The sequence below is a fragment of the Ochlerotatus camptorhynchus genome, unplaced genomic scaffold, assembly GCF_037179485.1.
Source record: "Ochlerotatus camptorhynchus isolate MF236.1 unplaced genomic scaffold, CSIRO-AGI_Acam_v1.1 ptg000141l, whole genome shotgun sequence".
Taxonomy (NCBI): domain Eukaryota; kingdom Metazoa; phylum Arthropoda; class Insecta; order Diptera; family Culicidae; genus Ochlerotatus; species Ochlerotatus camptorhynchus.
In genome coordinates this window covers 4,669,988-4,681,823 of record NW_027040631.1, presented here as the reverse complement: position 1 = coordinate 4,681,823, position 11,836 = coordinate 4,669,988, and the positions used below count along the sequence as shown (strand labels likewise).

Below are 11,836 nucleotides of genomic sequence, written 5' to 3'. Positions count from 1 at the left end.
AATCTGATTTCCATTTTGGTTGAGTCAATTTCGTGCATAATTTCATTTGAATCATTATTCAGAAGTGCATTTAAAGTGTTACGTGGATTCAGGGACGTAGTAAAGGGGTGGTGAAAGTGACCCTCGCCAGGGCCGCTGAAATCCAAGATTTTGTAGTGGCAAACTTCTGGTCTTAGAGACCTTCTGGTCTTAGAGTTACCTCTATGGTGGCATCGTGTGAACGTAGCTTCAGCAAGCTGAAAATAATAAGAAACTATCTTTGTTCCAAAATGAGCCAAGACAGACTGCGATAGAGAAGGAATCGCTCCCAGAACTTGATTTAAAGATACTACTCGAAAAAAAATGCAACACTTTCACACACATTTATGAAATATTGAGTAAAACTATTTTAGAGTGTAATGTTTACATGTGCAAAATCTCGTCACAATCTGTCAAGTGGTTATCAAGATGGCTTCCAAGCAAACAGTGCTTCGACAAAAATTATGGGAGCGGTCGTAGAAAATTCAGGCCAGTCCCACAGGTAGATCGCGAAACAGTTTGGAATTGAAAATTCGACCGTGTCCAGTGTGGTAAAATCGTTCAAGGAGACCCAGACGACCCAGCGGCAAGCTGGCAGCGGAAGAAAAGCGAAGACAGTCGACACCGTGAACGGAAGGAAGATGAGGGATTACTTCAAGCGCAAGCCAAACCTTTCATGTCTTCAAGGTAAGGAAGGTGCCCAACCGAACCGATGAACATAATACGGTGGTCAAATCCCGCGCCAAGAAGTTGTACCGCGAGTGGTTGGTGCAGCCGAAATGCATCGTAATGGACGACGAGACGTACATTAAAGCGGACGCCAAGCAGATCTCCGACCTTGAGTTTTTCGTAGGCAAGTCCCACCTGGATGTTCCGGAAGAAGAAGGTCGACAAATTTTCCAAGAAATACTTAATGTGGCAGGCGATCTGTGGTTGCGGCAAATTCAGCAAGCCGTACATAACGACCGGCACCATCAACGGCCAAATATATAAAAAAGAATGCTTCCAGAAGTACCTGCTGTCCTTCCTCCGGTCCCACGAGGGTGGCACTCTGTTTGGCCAGATCTGGCATCGTGCAATAACGCGAAACCGGTGATGGAGTGTTACAAAGCCAACTATGTTGTGTTTGTGCCGAACGAGGCAAATCCACCAAACTCGCCAGAACTTCGCCCAATAGAAAAATTCTGGGCGATTATGAAGGGCTAGCTCCCGAAAACAGGGAAAATCTCCTAAAAACAACAAGGATTTGAAGAATGAGGGAATGAAAGTGTGTAACAAAGACGGCGGAAGTGTTGCACAGGATTTTAAGGGTAGCGTTAAGTCCAAGATGCGGGCTTTAGCCTAGGAGAGGAGATTGAATAAACCAATTTTACAAAAACATAGCTAATAGGGTAAATGACGGCTTCGGCAATACCTTATTCTATTATCATCAGGGGGGTAAACAACATCCTCGAGAGCTCAATTTTAGCATGTGGATACATGTTGTTTCACAGCATCTATTGGTCAAATTTGAGTGCTCTTGGACTTTGTTTACCCCCTGACGATAATAGCTTAAGGTATTGCCGAAGCCGACATTTCCCCTATGTGTTTATTTATTCCCTGAGAGTCTAAAACTCCTATTGTTCTTATTTTGATTAACAACCAAACTTATAAGCACACGCGAAATTGTTGAAACAATTTCAGATCGTCAAAAATCCACCAGTAGAAGGCATTTTACATTTTCCTTGCTGCTTCACTAAACAGTAAAATTTGCGATAAATAAAGCAGCAGCATAAACAAAACACGTCAGTTTCAATGCACGGCCTACCTCGATACTAAATTCAGGGAAATCTGGGTACTTCAAAAATATTCTGTCAACTTTAGTAAAGTAAGCATCGTTAGAGCAACCGTACCAGTCGTTGCCATTTGCAGCACTATTTTACTTACGCACAGCGTTTCCATTTTGGCCTAATCACTCCTCTCCACACCGGTCGTTGCTATCAGTGTCATAATTTAAGTTACCATTTTCCACACCGGCAAAACAAACTTTTGGCGTTTATTCAAAGTAGCAACCGTCTGATGCGTTGCTACCGGGTTGCTAAATTTATGAACTCACTACTTCCCAAGGTGTGGATTGCTATTTCCCCAACCAACCTCTACCATAACGCTACTTGCGTACAGGGGGTTGCTATTCAGGTGGGGAAAATAGCAATCCGCACCTTGGGAAGTAGTGAGTTCATAAATTTAGCAACCCGGTAGCAACGCATCAGACGGTTGCTATTTTGAATAAACGTTAAAAGTTTGTTTTGCCGGTGTGGAAAACGGTAACTGAACGGTATGACCAACAATCAATACGAAACTATCGATTTTAAATTGGCTCACTACTTGACTAGCCTATTGGTCCCAAGCAAACGATTAACGTACCCCATTCTTGTCGAAATTCTAATACTACACTATGTTTGTTTTGATTCGCTATGAAAGTTTGACAGGTGAAATGAGGGGTTCGTGGATTTTCCAATGTTTCGAGGGGTGCATCGATTAGCTTGGGACCGAAGAGAGTACCAGAACTGAGCCAAACAGTTGAGCACATTTCTTCGGGACCTTCTGGTCTTAGAGTTACCTCTATGGTATGACTCTGATAGCAACGAGCGGTGTGGAGAGGAGTGATTAAGCCAAAATGGAAACGCTGTGCGTAAGTAAAATAGTGCCGCAAATGGCAACGACTGGTACGGTTGCTCTAAGAAAAAAATACTGGTAACTTCAGTATATTCTGCTTATTCCAGGAAAATTTTACGACCTTAAGGAAATCTCTGAAAATATCAGCGAAGTCTGTGAACCTAAAAAACGGAAAGTTTCATGGAATACCTTTTTCCTAACGGTCGACATATATGCGAAAAAATTTGCGAACTCCAGAAAATTTCTAGGAACTTCAGGAAAATTCTGTGAACAACATGAAGGTTAAATGAACTTCAGGGAACTACTGTGAATTTTAGGTAAATTCTGCGACATTCAGAAAAATTTAAAGAAATTGCATATTTAGGGATGTCTATGAACTTCAGAAACATTCTACGAGATGTTCGGGAAATCGGTATGAAAAGGAGCTTATTCTCCGGATTAGTGGTGGACTCGCGGCGGATAGTGTCCATCGGATGTGGTTTTAAGCGTAAAATTTGAACTATTACTGAACTACTGTATTGGAAGTTTATATACTCCGATTTAGTTTTAGGTCGGTAGCTTTATTATACTGATCATTATTGGCTGAAATCCAGGTCAGAAAATCAAAATCAGCTATCTTTTAAGATCAATATCACCTAAAATCACAGGCATCAATATCACAAGTCATCATCACTACGAAAATCATCAGCCGTGATTTTCGATTCCCAAAATCAACCAGCATCAATATCAACCAAGATCAAAATCATCGAAAATCATAGGAGTAGAAGATATGTTAAATTCTAGATTCTGGGACATTCCGAAATTCAAGTCAACATTCCAGATGAAATTAAAATGGTGGAGTTCAAACCAAGATGGCTTCCACAAATCCAAGATGGCGGACCAAAATCCAATATGGCGGCCTCTAAATCCATGCAATATGGGTATCTACGGAATAGGCTCCATGAGTGGAAGCCTAAAATTTACATCCGCCGCTATTTTGGAATCCAAGCTGGTGGACCAAAATCCAAAATGATTGCCCCCCGGCAGGGAATATGCATCTAAACCCATGCAATATGGATATCTGCGGAATGGGCTTGATGAGTAGAATTGGAAAATTGACATCCGCCGCCAATTTGTAAATCACGATGGCGGTCCAAACTCCAATATGGCGGTCCCTAAACAGCGTTTATGCATCGAGCCCATTCCATATATACCCATATTGCATGGGTTTAAATGTATATACGCTATCCGGAGGCCGCCATATTGGATTTTGGTCCACCATCCTGGATTCCAAAATGTAATATGACTGTAATACCAAGCTATTGATTTGCCGTTTGGTTATTTTGTTACCTCAAAATCAGCTAAGGTCAAAATCAGCCGTGATTTTCTGTTGTGATTTTGCTGATCTCAAGAAAAGCAGTGATTTTCGGTCGTTCCTGAAAGCCGGCCCCGTGGCTGTGGAAAAAAGAACACTGTTCTGGTAGTGCAGTGAACAGAGTGTCGGATTACCATTGTGGGAAGCAGGAGCTATACGCTTCTCTGACTAATCACCAAGGATCCGGCCAACACCCGCCGTCCTGACTGCGGTGGCTCTGCCAATAGAGCCAGTCTCGCCACCGCAGTTAATCGTCAAGCAGGACGAAGCAGGCGATACCAGAGGTGAGTTCGCCTGGGCAGAAACACTGCGGCGGGTAGGCAATCCGGTGATTCGTCGCCAACGTCGCCGGGGGTTTCCAACAGACGAGCCCCGCTCAAACCCGCCACCCCCCCGCTAAGCGTCAAGGGCAGCTGCTAAGCAGCCAAAGAAGCAAACCGCTCAGCACAGTCCGTGCTTTGTAGCAGCCGAACCATCGCCAAACCGTCGAAGGGCCCCACCGAACAGCAGCAGCAACAGCGAGGAGGAGGACACAATTAAGCTTGACAGTTCAGCCCAACTAACGAAAGCCTTTCACTAAGAGGGCTATGGGTTTAGCCCAACGAGCGAAAGTTGACTGTAATAGTTTTCTGTCGAACGCATCTGGAATAGAAATACTCAGAGGGAGAGATGGGTGGAGAGAATGTTTTGAGCCAAATGAACAGTCAAAATCTGAGCCAATCGAACATTCCCATTAGAATTTTTCCGCAGGAAACTCCAGAAGAGGAAGAAGAATCCGATGATGAAGAGTCGGTTCAGGAGGAGTGTGAGTCAGATACCTCGTCATATGACTCAACATGCGACGGCATGGATGAGGGAAACGAATACGAAAGCGATACTGCAGCTGTGGAAAAGGGCACTCCGGCGTTCGACCAGAAAAACGAGAGGACAGAAGGCAATGGATTATGGAATGGTGATGGTGGAAGGCAACAGGAAAACGATCAGCTCATGCAGGATTTCGAGGATCGTTATTATGTTTTGAAGGCAGATCTGCTGGATTTCCAATCGATTCGAACCTGTGAGACGCTAGTTTCTGGAAACCAGCAATCGGGCGTGCAAGCCGCAGCCCCATTCGCAAGAGTAAAGCTGCCTGAAATTAAAATACCTTCATTTAGTGGAAGGGTTCACGAATGGGTGCCGTATCGTGACAGCTTTCGGAGTCTCATACACAATAGTACCAACAATCAATACGAAACTAACGATTTTAAATTGGCTCACCACTTTAGTAGCCTATTGGTCCCAAGCAAACGATTAACTTACCCTATTCTAGTTGAAATTCTATTACTACACTATGTTTGTTTTGATTCGCTATGAAAGTTTGACAGATAACATCAGGGGTGTGTGGATTCATGCAGAACATGCAGGGGTGAGTGAAATAGCTTGGGACTGCTTGGGACCGTTGTTCTGGTACTGAGTGAGCCAAAAATAATAATGATTTTCTTCGGGACCCAGTGGTCTTAGAGTTACCTCTATGATAGTACTCTACTCTCGGAAATCGACAACTTCACCTATCTTAGGCCTTCTTTGTCCGGTGATGCGCTACAGTAGCTAAACGCAATAGAGCTTTCTGCCGCCAATTACTTTGTAGCGTGGAAGGCGTTAGAGAGTCGCTACGAGAATAAGAAGTTGATCGTAAAAGCTCATCTCGACGCTCTATTCGCGGTGGAAAGCCTCAAAAGAGAAACATACGAAGGGCTCAACCAGTTGATTGGAGACTTCGAGAAAAATCTGCAGGTGCTAGAGAAGATCGGCGAAAAACATGCCGACTGGAGTACCATCCTGGCCTACATGGTGTGTTGCAGATTGGATTCGGCCACAATCCGGTATTGGGAAACACATCATAACAGCAAAGAAGTCGCCAAGTATGCAGATTTGATGGTGTTTCTCAAGGGTCACTGCTCAGTCCTGCAATCAATCGCTCCAGCCAAATCTGCCAGCTCGAGTCCACAGATACCACGAATCGCAGTTTGCCACACAGCCAAGAAATCAGCTGGAAAATGTCATTTTTGCAGTGAACCACGTCACTCAGTATTCCAGTGCATCCAATTTCAGCGGATGAAGTTGGCGGAGAGAAATGAGGCTGTCACTAAGAACAAACTTTGCCGGAACTGTTTGTATCCTGGGCATATCGCCAGGAACTGCGAGAAGGGAACGTTGTAATCAGAAGCATCACACTTGGTTGCACAGTGATCAACCTAGATACCCCGCTTCACCCTCGCAGTCAAGACCTTCGACAGCAAACCAACAGTCTGGACAGCCACAATCCAGCCCACCAAACTCGAACCATCAGACACGGACCGCTAACACTGCAAAATCACAAGACTCACACACTCACACACAAGCCAAACACATGTAGCTCTCCCCATCACACCTACACAAAACATCGTTCTTTCGACCGCAATGGTCAGTATTAACGATCGCTATGGCAATATTGTGCTTGCACGAGCTTTGCTCGATTCGTGTTCACAGCACTGCCTTATGACAAAGAGTTTCGCTAGCAAGCTCAAGCTAGAAGAGACACTAGTCTTTCTGTCAATCCAAGGTATTGGACAATATCAAGCCGTTTCGATGAAGTTAGTCAGTGCTGTAGTGGGTCCAAGATCGCAAGATATATCATTCACTGAAAAGATGCAGTTCCACGTGTTGCCGAAGCTAACTGTGTCACTTCCAACCGCAAGTTTCCGCATCACGACGTGGAATCTTCGCGATCGTCTGCATCTAGCCGATCCTAAGTTCTTCGAGACAGGACCCATCGACATAATCGTGGGAGCGGAATATTTCTTGTAGCTGCAGAAGGAGGAGAGGCAGAAGGCGACTGAAGATCGCCCGACGCTTCAGAACACCGTATTCGGTTGGATTGTTTCCGGTCGTATTCCTGAAGGCACATAGGCGCATCGTACACTCTAATCTGTTCAACAGCACAGATTCGAGATCAACTTTCGAAGTTCTGGGAAGTTGAAACTTGTCAATCCACCAGTCCGTTATCGGTCGAGGAATCAGCATGCAAAGAATTCTTCGATAGGACAACGTTCAGGAATGAAGAAGGGAGATACGTGGTCACGTTACCGAAGAAGGAGGCGATTATCCAGCAGCTCGGTGAGTCCACAGTCGACTGCAATCAAGCGTTTTATGGGAATGGAGCGTCGTTTTTCGATGAATCCAGAACTGAAAAGGCAGTACGTGGATTTCATGCACGAATATTTAGCCATGGGTATGCAGGAAATTTTCGAAGAAGATACGAGTGCCCCGTCATACTACTTGCCTCACCACGCTGTTTTCAAGGCTGACAGCACGACGACGAAGCTGTGAGTAGTATTCGACGCTTCTTGATGGACTAATGGTAGGACCCGAAGTTCAAGACATGATAGTGGATATCACTCTCCGTTTCCGTACACATCGATTCGCTCTTGTAGGAGACGTTGCCAAAATGTATCGGATGGTGCTGCAGAGTTTACTGGACCGTCTGCTGCATAAAATCGTCTGGAGAGATAGCGTCACAGAACCCATTCGGACATTCGTTCTCAATACAGTTACCTACGGCACTGCATCAGCACCTTACTTGGCTACGAAATGTCTGCAACGCTTGGCCGATGAAGGCAAGAATTCGCACCCAGCTGCTGCTGATATGTTGTCAGGCGTAGATGACATTGAGGAAGGGAAGGTGCTCATCAAGGAAATGATAGAGTTACTGCAATCAGCTGGATTTTCGTTACGAAAGTGGAATTCTAACAGCAAGGAATTGCCGTCAGAGGTGCCGGAGGATTTGAGGGACGAACGCTCGATTTTAGAATTGGATTCTTCGAGCTCGTCTGTGAAAACGCTGGGTTTAACCTGGGAACCAAGCACAGATTCCTTTCGATTCAGTTCGCCGATGTGGAATGAGTCTACGGAGATAACGAAGCGTTGTGTCCTATCAGATGCCTCCCGACTGTTTGACCCTTTGGGACTGGTAGGACCAGTAATAATTCAGGCGAAGATCTTTCTGCAGGATCTCTGGAAGCAAGACTGTGGATGGGATGATCCACTCGAACTGCAGTTACAGGAGTACTGGCGAGAGTACAGGCGGAACTTAGCAAGCTTAGACGGGATAGCAGTACCTCGATGGATTGGAATAAGCCGTATCGTCGTAGCAGTAGAGCTGCATGGCTTCTGTGACGTCTCAAACAAAGCGTACGGAGCATGCGTATTCATTCGCACTACAGCTACAGCTCCACTCGAAAATTTGAAGAAAAATAAGAAATCATTATCGACTCCTCGCCTGGAACTATCGTCCGCATTGCTCCTAGCGCACCTCTACGAGAAAATATACAAACAGCATCAACGTTACTGCCAAATGCTTCTTTTGGGTAGACTAAACCATCGCTATTTGCTGGCTTTCGTCGTAGCCATCTAGATGGAAGCAATTTGTGGCAAACCGTGTTTCCGAAATCCAACACATAACGAAGGGAGGAATTTCGAATCACGTCGCAGGAGAGGAGAATCCTGCGGATATTATTTCAAGAGGCATGACCCCAGTGCAGCTGCAGTACGAACCACGCTGGTTTCACGGACCTTGCTGGCTGAAGTTAGATCAGCAGTACTGGCCCAAAGTGCTAGAAATCGATGAGAACAAGTTCAACATGGCGGATCTGGAGAGTAAAGCCATTGCAGCAGCCCTTCCAACCGTCAGTCCGAGTGAAATTTTCGGCCTTCGATCGTCTCTGGTAATTCTTGTGCGACTGACTGTCTATATTCAACGATTTAAATGGAATTCGTCTCCAGTGAATCAACTCTGCAGGAAGGTGGGCTACATCACTGTCCATGAGTTCGCGTAATAAAGTAGTGTTATAAAAAATGGGAATTCGGACAGTGGTAACGGAATCGGTTTTGGAATAAAACATAAGTTTAGCTTCACGAAACGAGTATAATTCACACACACGAGTTTCTCATTGTAAAAACACAACATGGAAAGAAAAAGAATCTTCTTGACATTTGGTCTGGAATCTTCAATGACAGCTTGCTGTCAAAGGGTTGATCGATGGAGTTAAAATGTAAGGGATAGGAAATTGACATTCCTAACACCCTCGCTCAATTTTCAGAACCCATCAACCCTAAGATCAAACGATGCTTCTGAAAAACACCTACTGGCAGACCCTTGGTCATTACGTCAGCCAGCTGTTCGGTTGTCGGCACGTACTGCAATGCAACACACCCCCGCTGAATCTGGTCCCGTACAAACATGTGTTTTACATCGACATGCTTCAGTCGACCCACACCACGTTCATCCTCTGCCACACGGATCGTCGATTGGTTGTCTTCGAAGTAGATAACTGGATCGATGATTTTGATTCCAAGGTCGTCCAGCAAACGTAATAACCACGTTCCATGACATACCGCCGTACTCAACGATACAAGCTCCGCCTCCGTTGAAGATAATGAGATCGTTGATTGTTTTCTGGTGAGCCAGCAAACTGTACTGCCATAGATCCGGAAAACGTACCCAGACAATGACTTTCTGTCCGTCACATCATTCGCCCAGTCTGCGTCCGCAAACGCCTCCAAAATCGATGTTTCACTGTCTCCTTTATACACCAATTCAAGGCCAAGCGAACCTTTTACATACCGTAATACTCTCTTTAGATGTACCCAGTGCTGTTCAGTGGGGCAGCTCTGAAACTGGCTGAAATAATTAACAGCCGCGCACAAATCCGGTCGAGATGTCATTGCAACATACATCAAACATCCAACTAATTCGCGGTAGGGTTTATTCGTCTGGCCACCTTGTCCTCCTCGCTTCAGTTGTAGACGTCACTCCATCGGCGTCGAGATTGGTTTGCAATCCTGCATGTTGAACCGGTTAAGCAGTCGTTCTAGAAATCCTCGCTGACTAATCCGTAGAATGCGCTTATTGATGCTCCGCTCCACTTTCATCCCGAGAAAACTGCTTACTTCACCGACATCCGTCATTTCGAATTCTTCGACAAAAGCGATATTTCACCTTCTTCACCAGGGCCAGGTTACGAGAAACAACAAGAATATCATCCACGTATAATATCAAAAACACCAGTGAACCATCAGATCCCTTTACGTACAAACACGGATCATTCGTACTTCTTGAGAATCCTAATTCTTGCATGAACTTGTCGAACCGCAAATTCCATGCTCTCGATGCCTGTTTTAGGCCATACAAGGCACGATTTAGTCGACACACCAAGCCGTTATTTCGTTCATATCCTTCCGGTGGCGTCATATAAATCTCTTCGGATATATGTCCGTTTAAAAACGCGGATTTCACGTCCATTTGGTGAACGTGCATCCTCTCCTGGTTCGATATCGCCAGAACTACGCGAATCGTATCGAGTTTGGCAATGGGAGAATACGTCTCTGTGTAATCGAATCCGTGCCTCTGGGAAAATCCACGTGCAACAAGACGAGCCTTGTAACGGTCACCTCCGCCATCGTCAGATCGCTTAACCTTAAACACCCACTTGCAACTAATTGGCTTTCGCCCCTCTGGCAGCTGCACAAATGTCCAGGTGTCATTTTTGATAAGCGAATCCATTTGCTCGTAGATAGCTTGCTTCCATTTCGGCCAATCTGCAAGCGTTCTCATTTCAGCAACCGTACTCGGCAAATACTCTACGAAACTGGACGCAATCAAGGCAAATCCTGTGTAATCTTGTTCATAATCATCAAGCCACCTCGGAGCATTACGTTTCCTTTGAGTCATCTGGATTGCTTCGCACGCTTTCGTTGTGGTCTGACGAGATCTTGAAGAGGTCGCATCCCAAATCACCGTTCACCTGGCGAACGCCAAGATTACCTTCTTCCACGAATATCACGTCCCGAGCCGAAACGATCTCCTTCCGCTTGGGGTCCCAGACCCTGTACCCATTGGTGGTATACCCGACGAACGTTCCACGCCACGATTTCGCGTCAAGCTTCTTTCGACGTTCTTTTGGGATATGAACGTACACATATACACCAAACACTCGAAGTCTATTCACATTCGACTTCTGTCCATTCCAAATTTCGAACGGAGTCTTTTTAGGATCAATAGCACTAGCTGGGCTACGGTTCACTAAAAATGCTGCTGTTTCGATTGCCTGACCCCATAGCTGTTTACTAACACCACTATCTTCGAGCATAGAACGTGCTTTTTCAACCAGCGTCCTATTCATACGCTCACTTGTGCCATTCTGCTCTGGCGTATATGGCACTGTCCACTCAATTACAATACCTTTCTGCTTACAAAAGTCAGTGAACACATGACTTTTATACTCCCCACCATTATCGCAACGGAATCGGGAGATGGCTTTACCGAACTTTGCACTCGCAATTGCTTGGTACTCGCGGAACTTTTCAGCCACTTGGTCCTTCGAACGGAAATTTTGTGGCCTTCTTTGTGACAGCCAAAACACTTCCACTTTTTCTTCGGGTATTGCTGCTTGCTACTCGACCCTGCGAAAGCTGCATCATCGTTCTTCGGCACTGCCGAATCAACACCCGCACTTTTTCGCTTTATTTCTTCGTCCAGTAGACGGCACCGTACAAACTCCAACTTCAAGTTTTCTTCCGGCATTGTTTCTAGTGCCGTCACTACCGTCGTGAAATCTGACCCAAGTGTCAGTAATAAATGACATACGATGTCAATGTCCTCCAACGTTGCACCCGTTGCTTTGTAGTCCCGCACAATACGATCAAAAACTAAAAAATGGTCCTGAAGAGAACCACCATTGTGCCGCAACGACAGCAGCTTCTTTTTCAGGTACAGGCGACTCGCGATGCTCT

General features: G+C 45.4%; 1 protein-coding gene across 1 annotated transcript; it reads left to right on the top strand.

Annotated features, from left to right (window-relative positions):
• Window positions 1–7,493: 7,493 nt before the first annotated feature.
• Window positions 7,494–8,459, top strand: LOC135700685 (uncharacterized). Its single transcript, XM_065221263.1, has one exon. It carries the CDS (start codon window positions 7,494–7,496, stop codon window positions 8,457–8,459), a length of 966 nt encoding a protein of 321 aa, XP_065077335.1.
• The last annotated feature ends 3,377 nt before the right edge of the window (window positions 8,460–11,836 follow it).

Excerpts from the sequence above, each read along its gene's own strand:
- LOC135700685 (XM_065221263.1), top strand. The coding sequence starts at position 7,494 with ATGTATCGGATGGTGCTGCAGAGTTTACTGGACCGTCTGCTGCATAAA.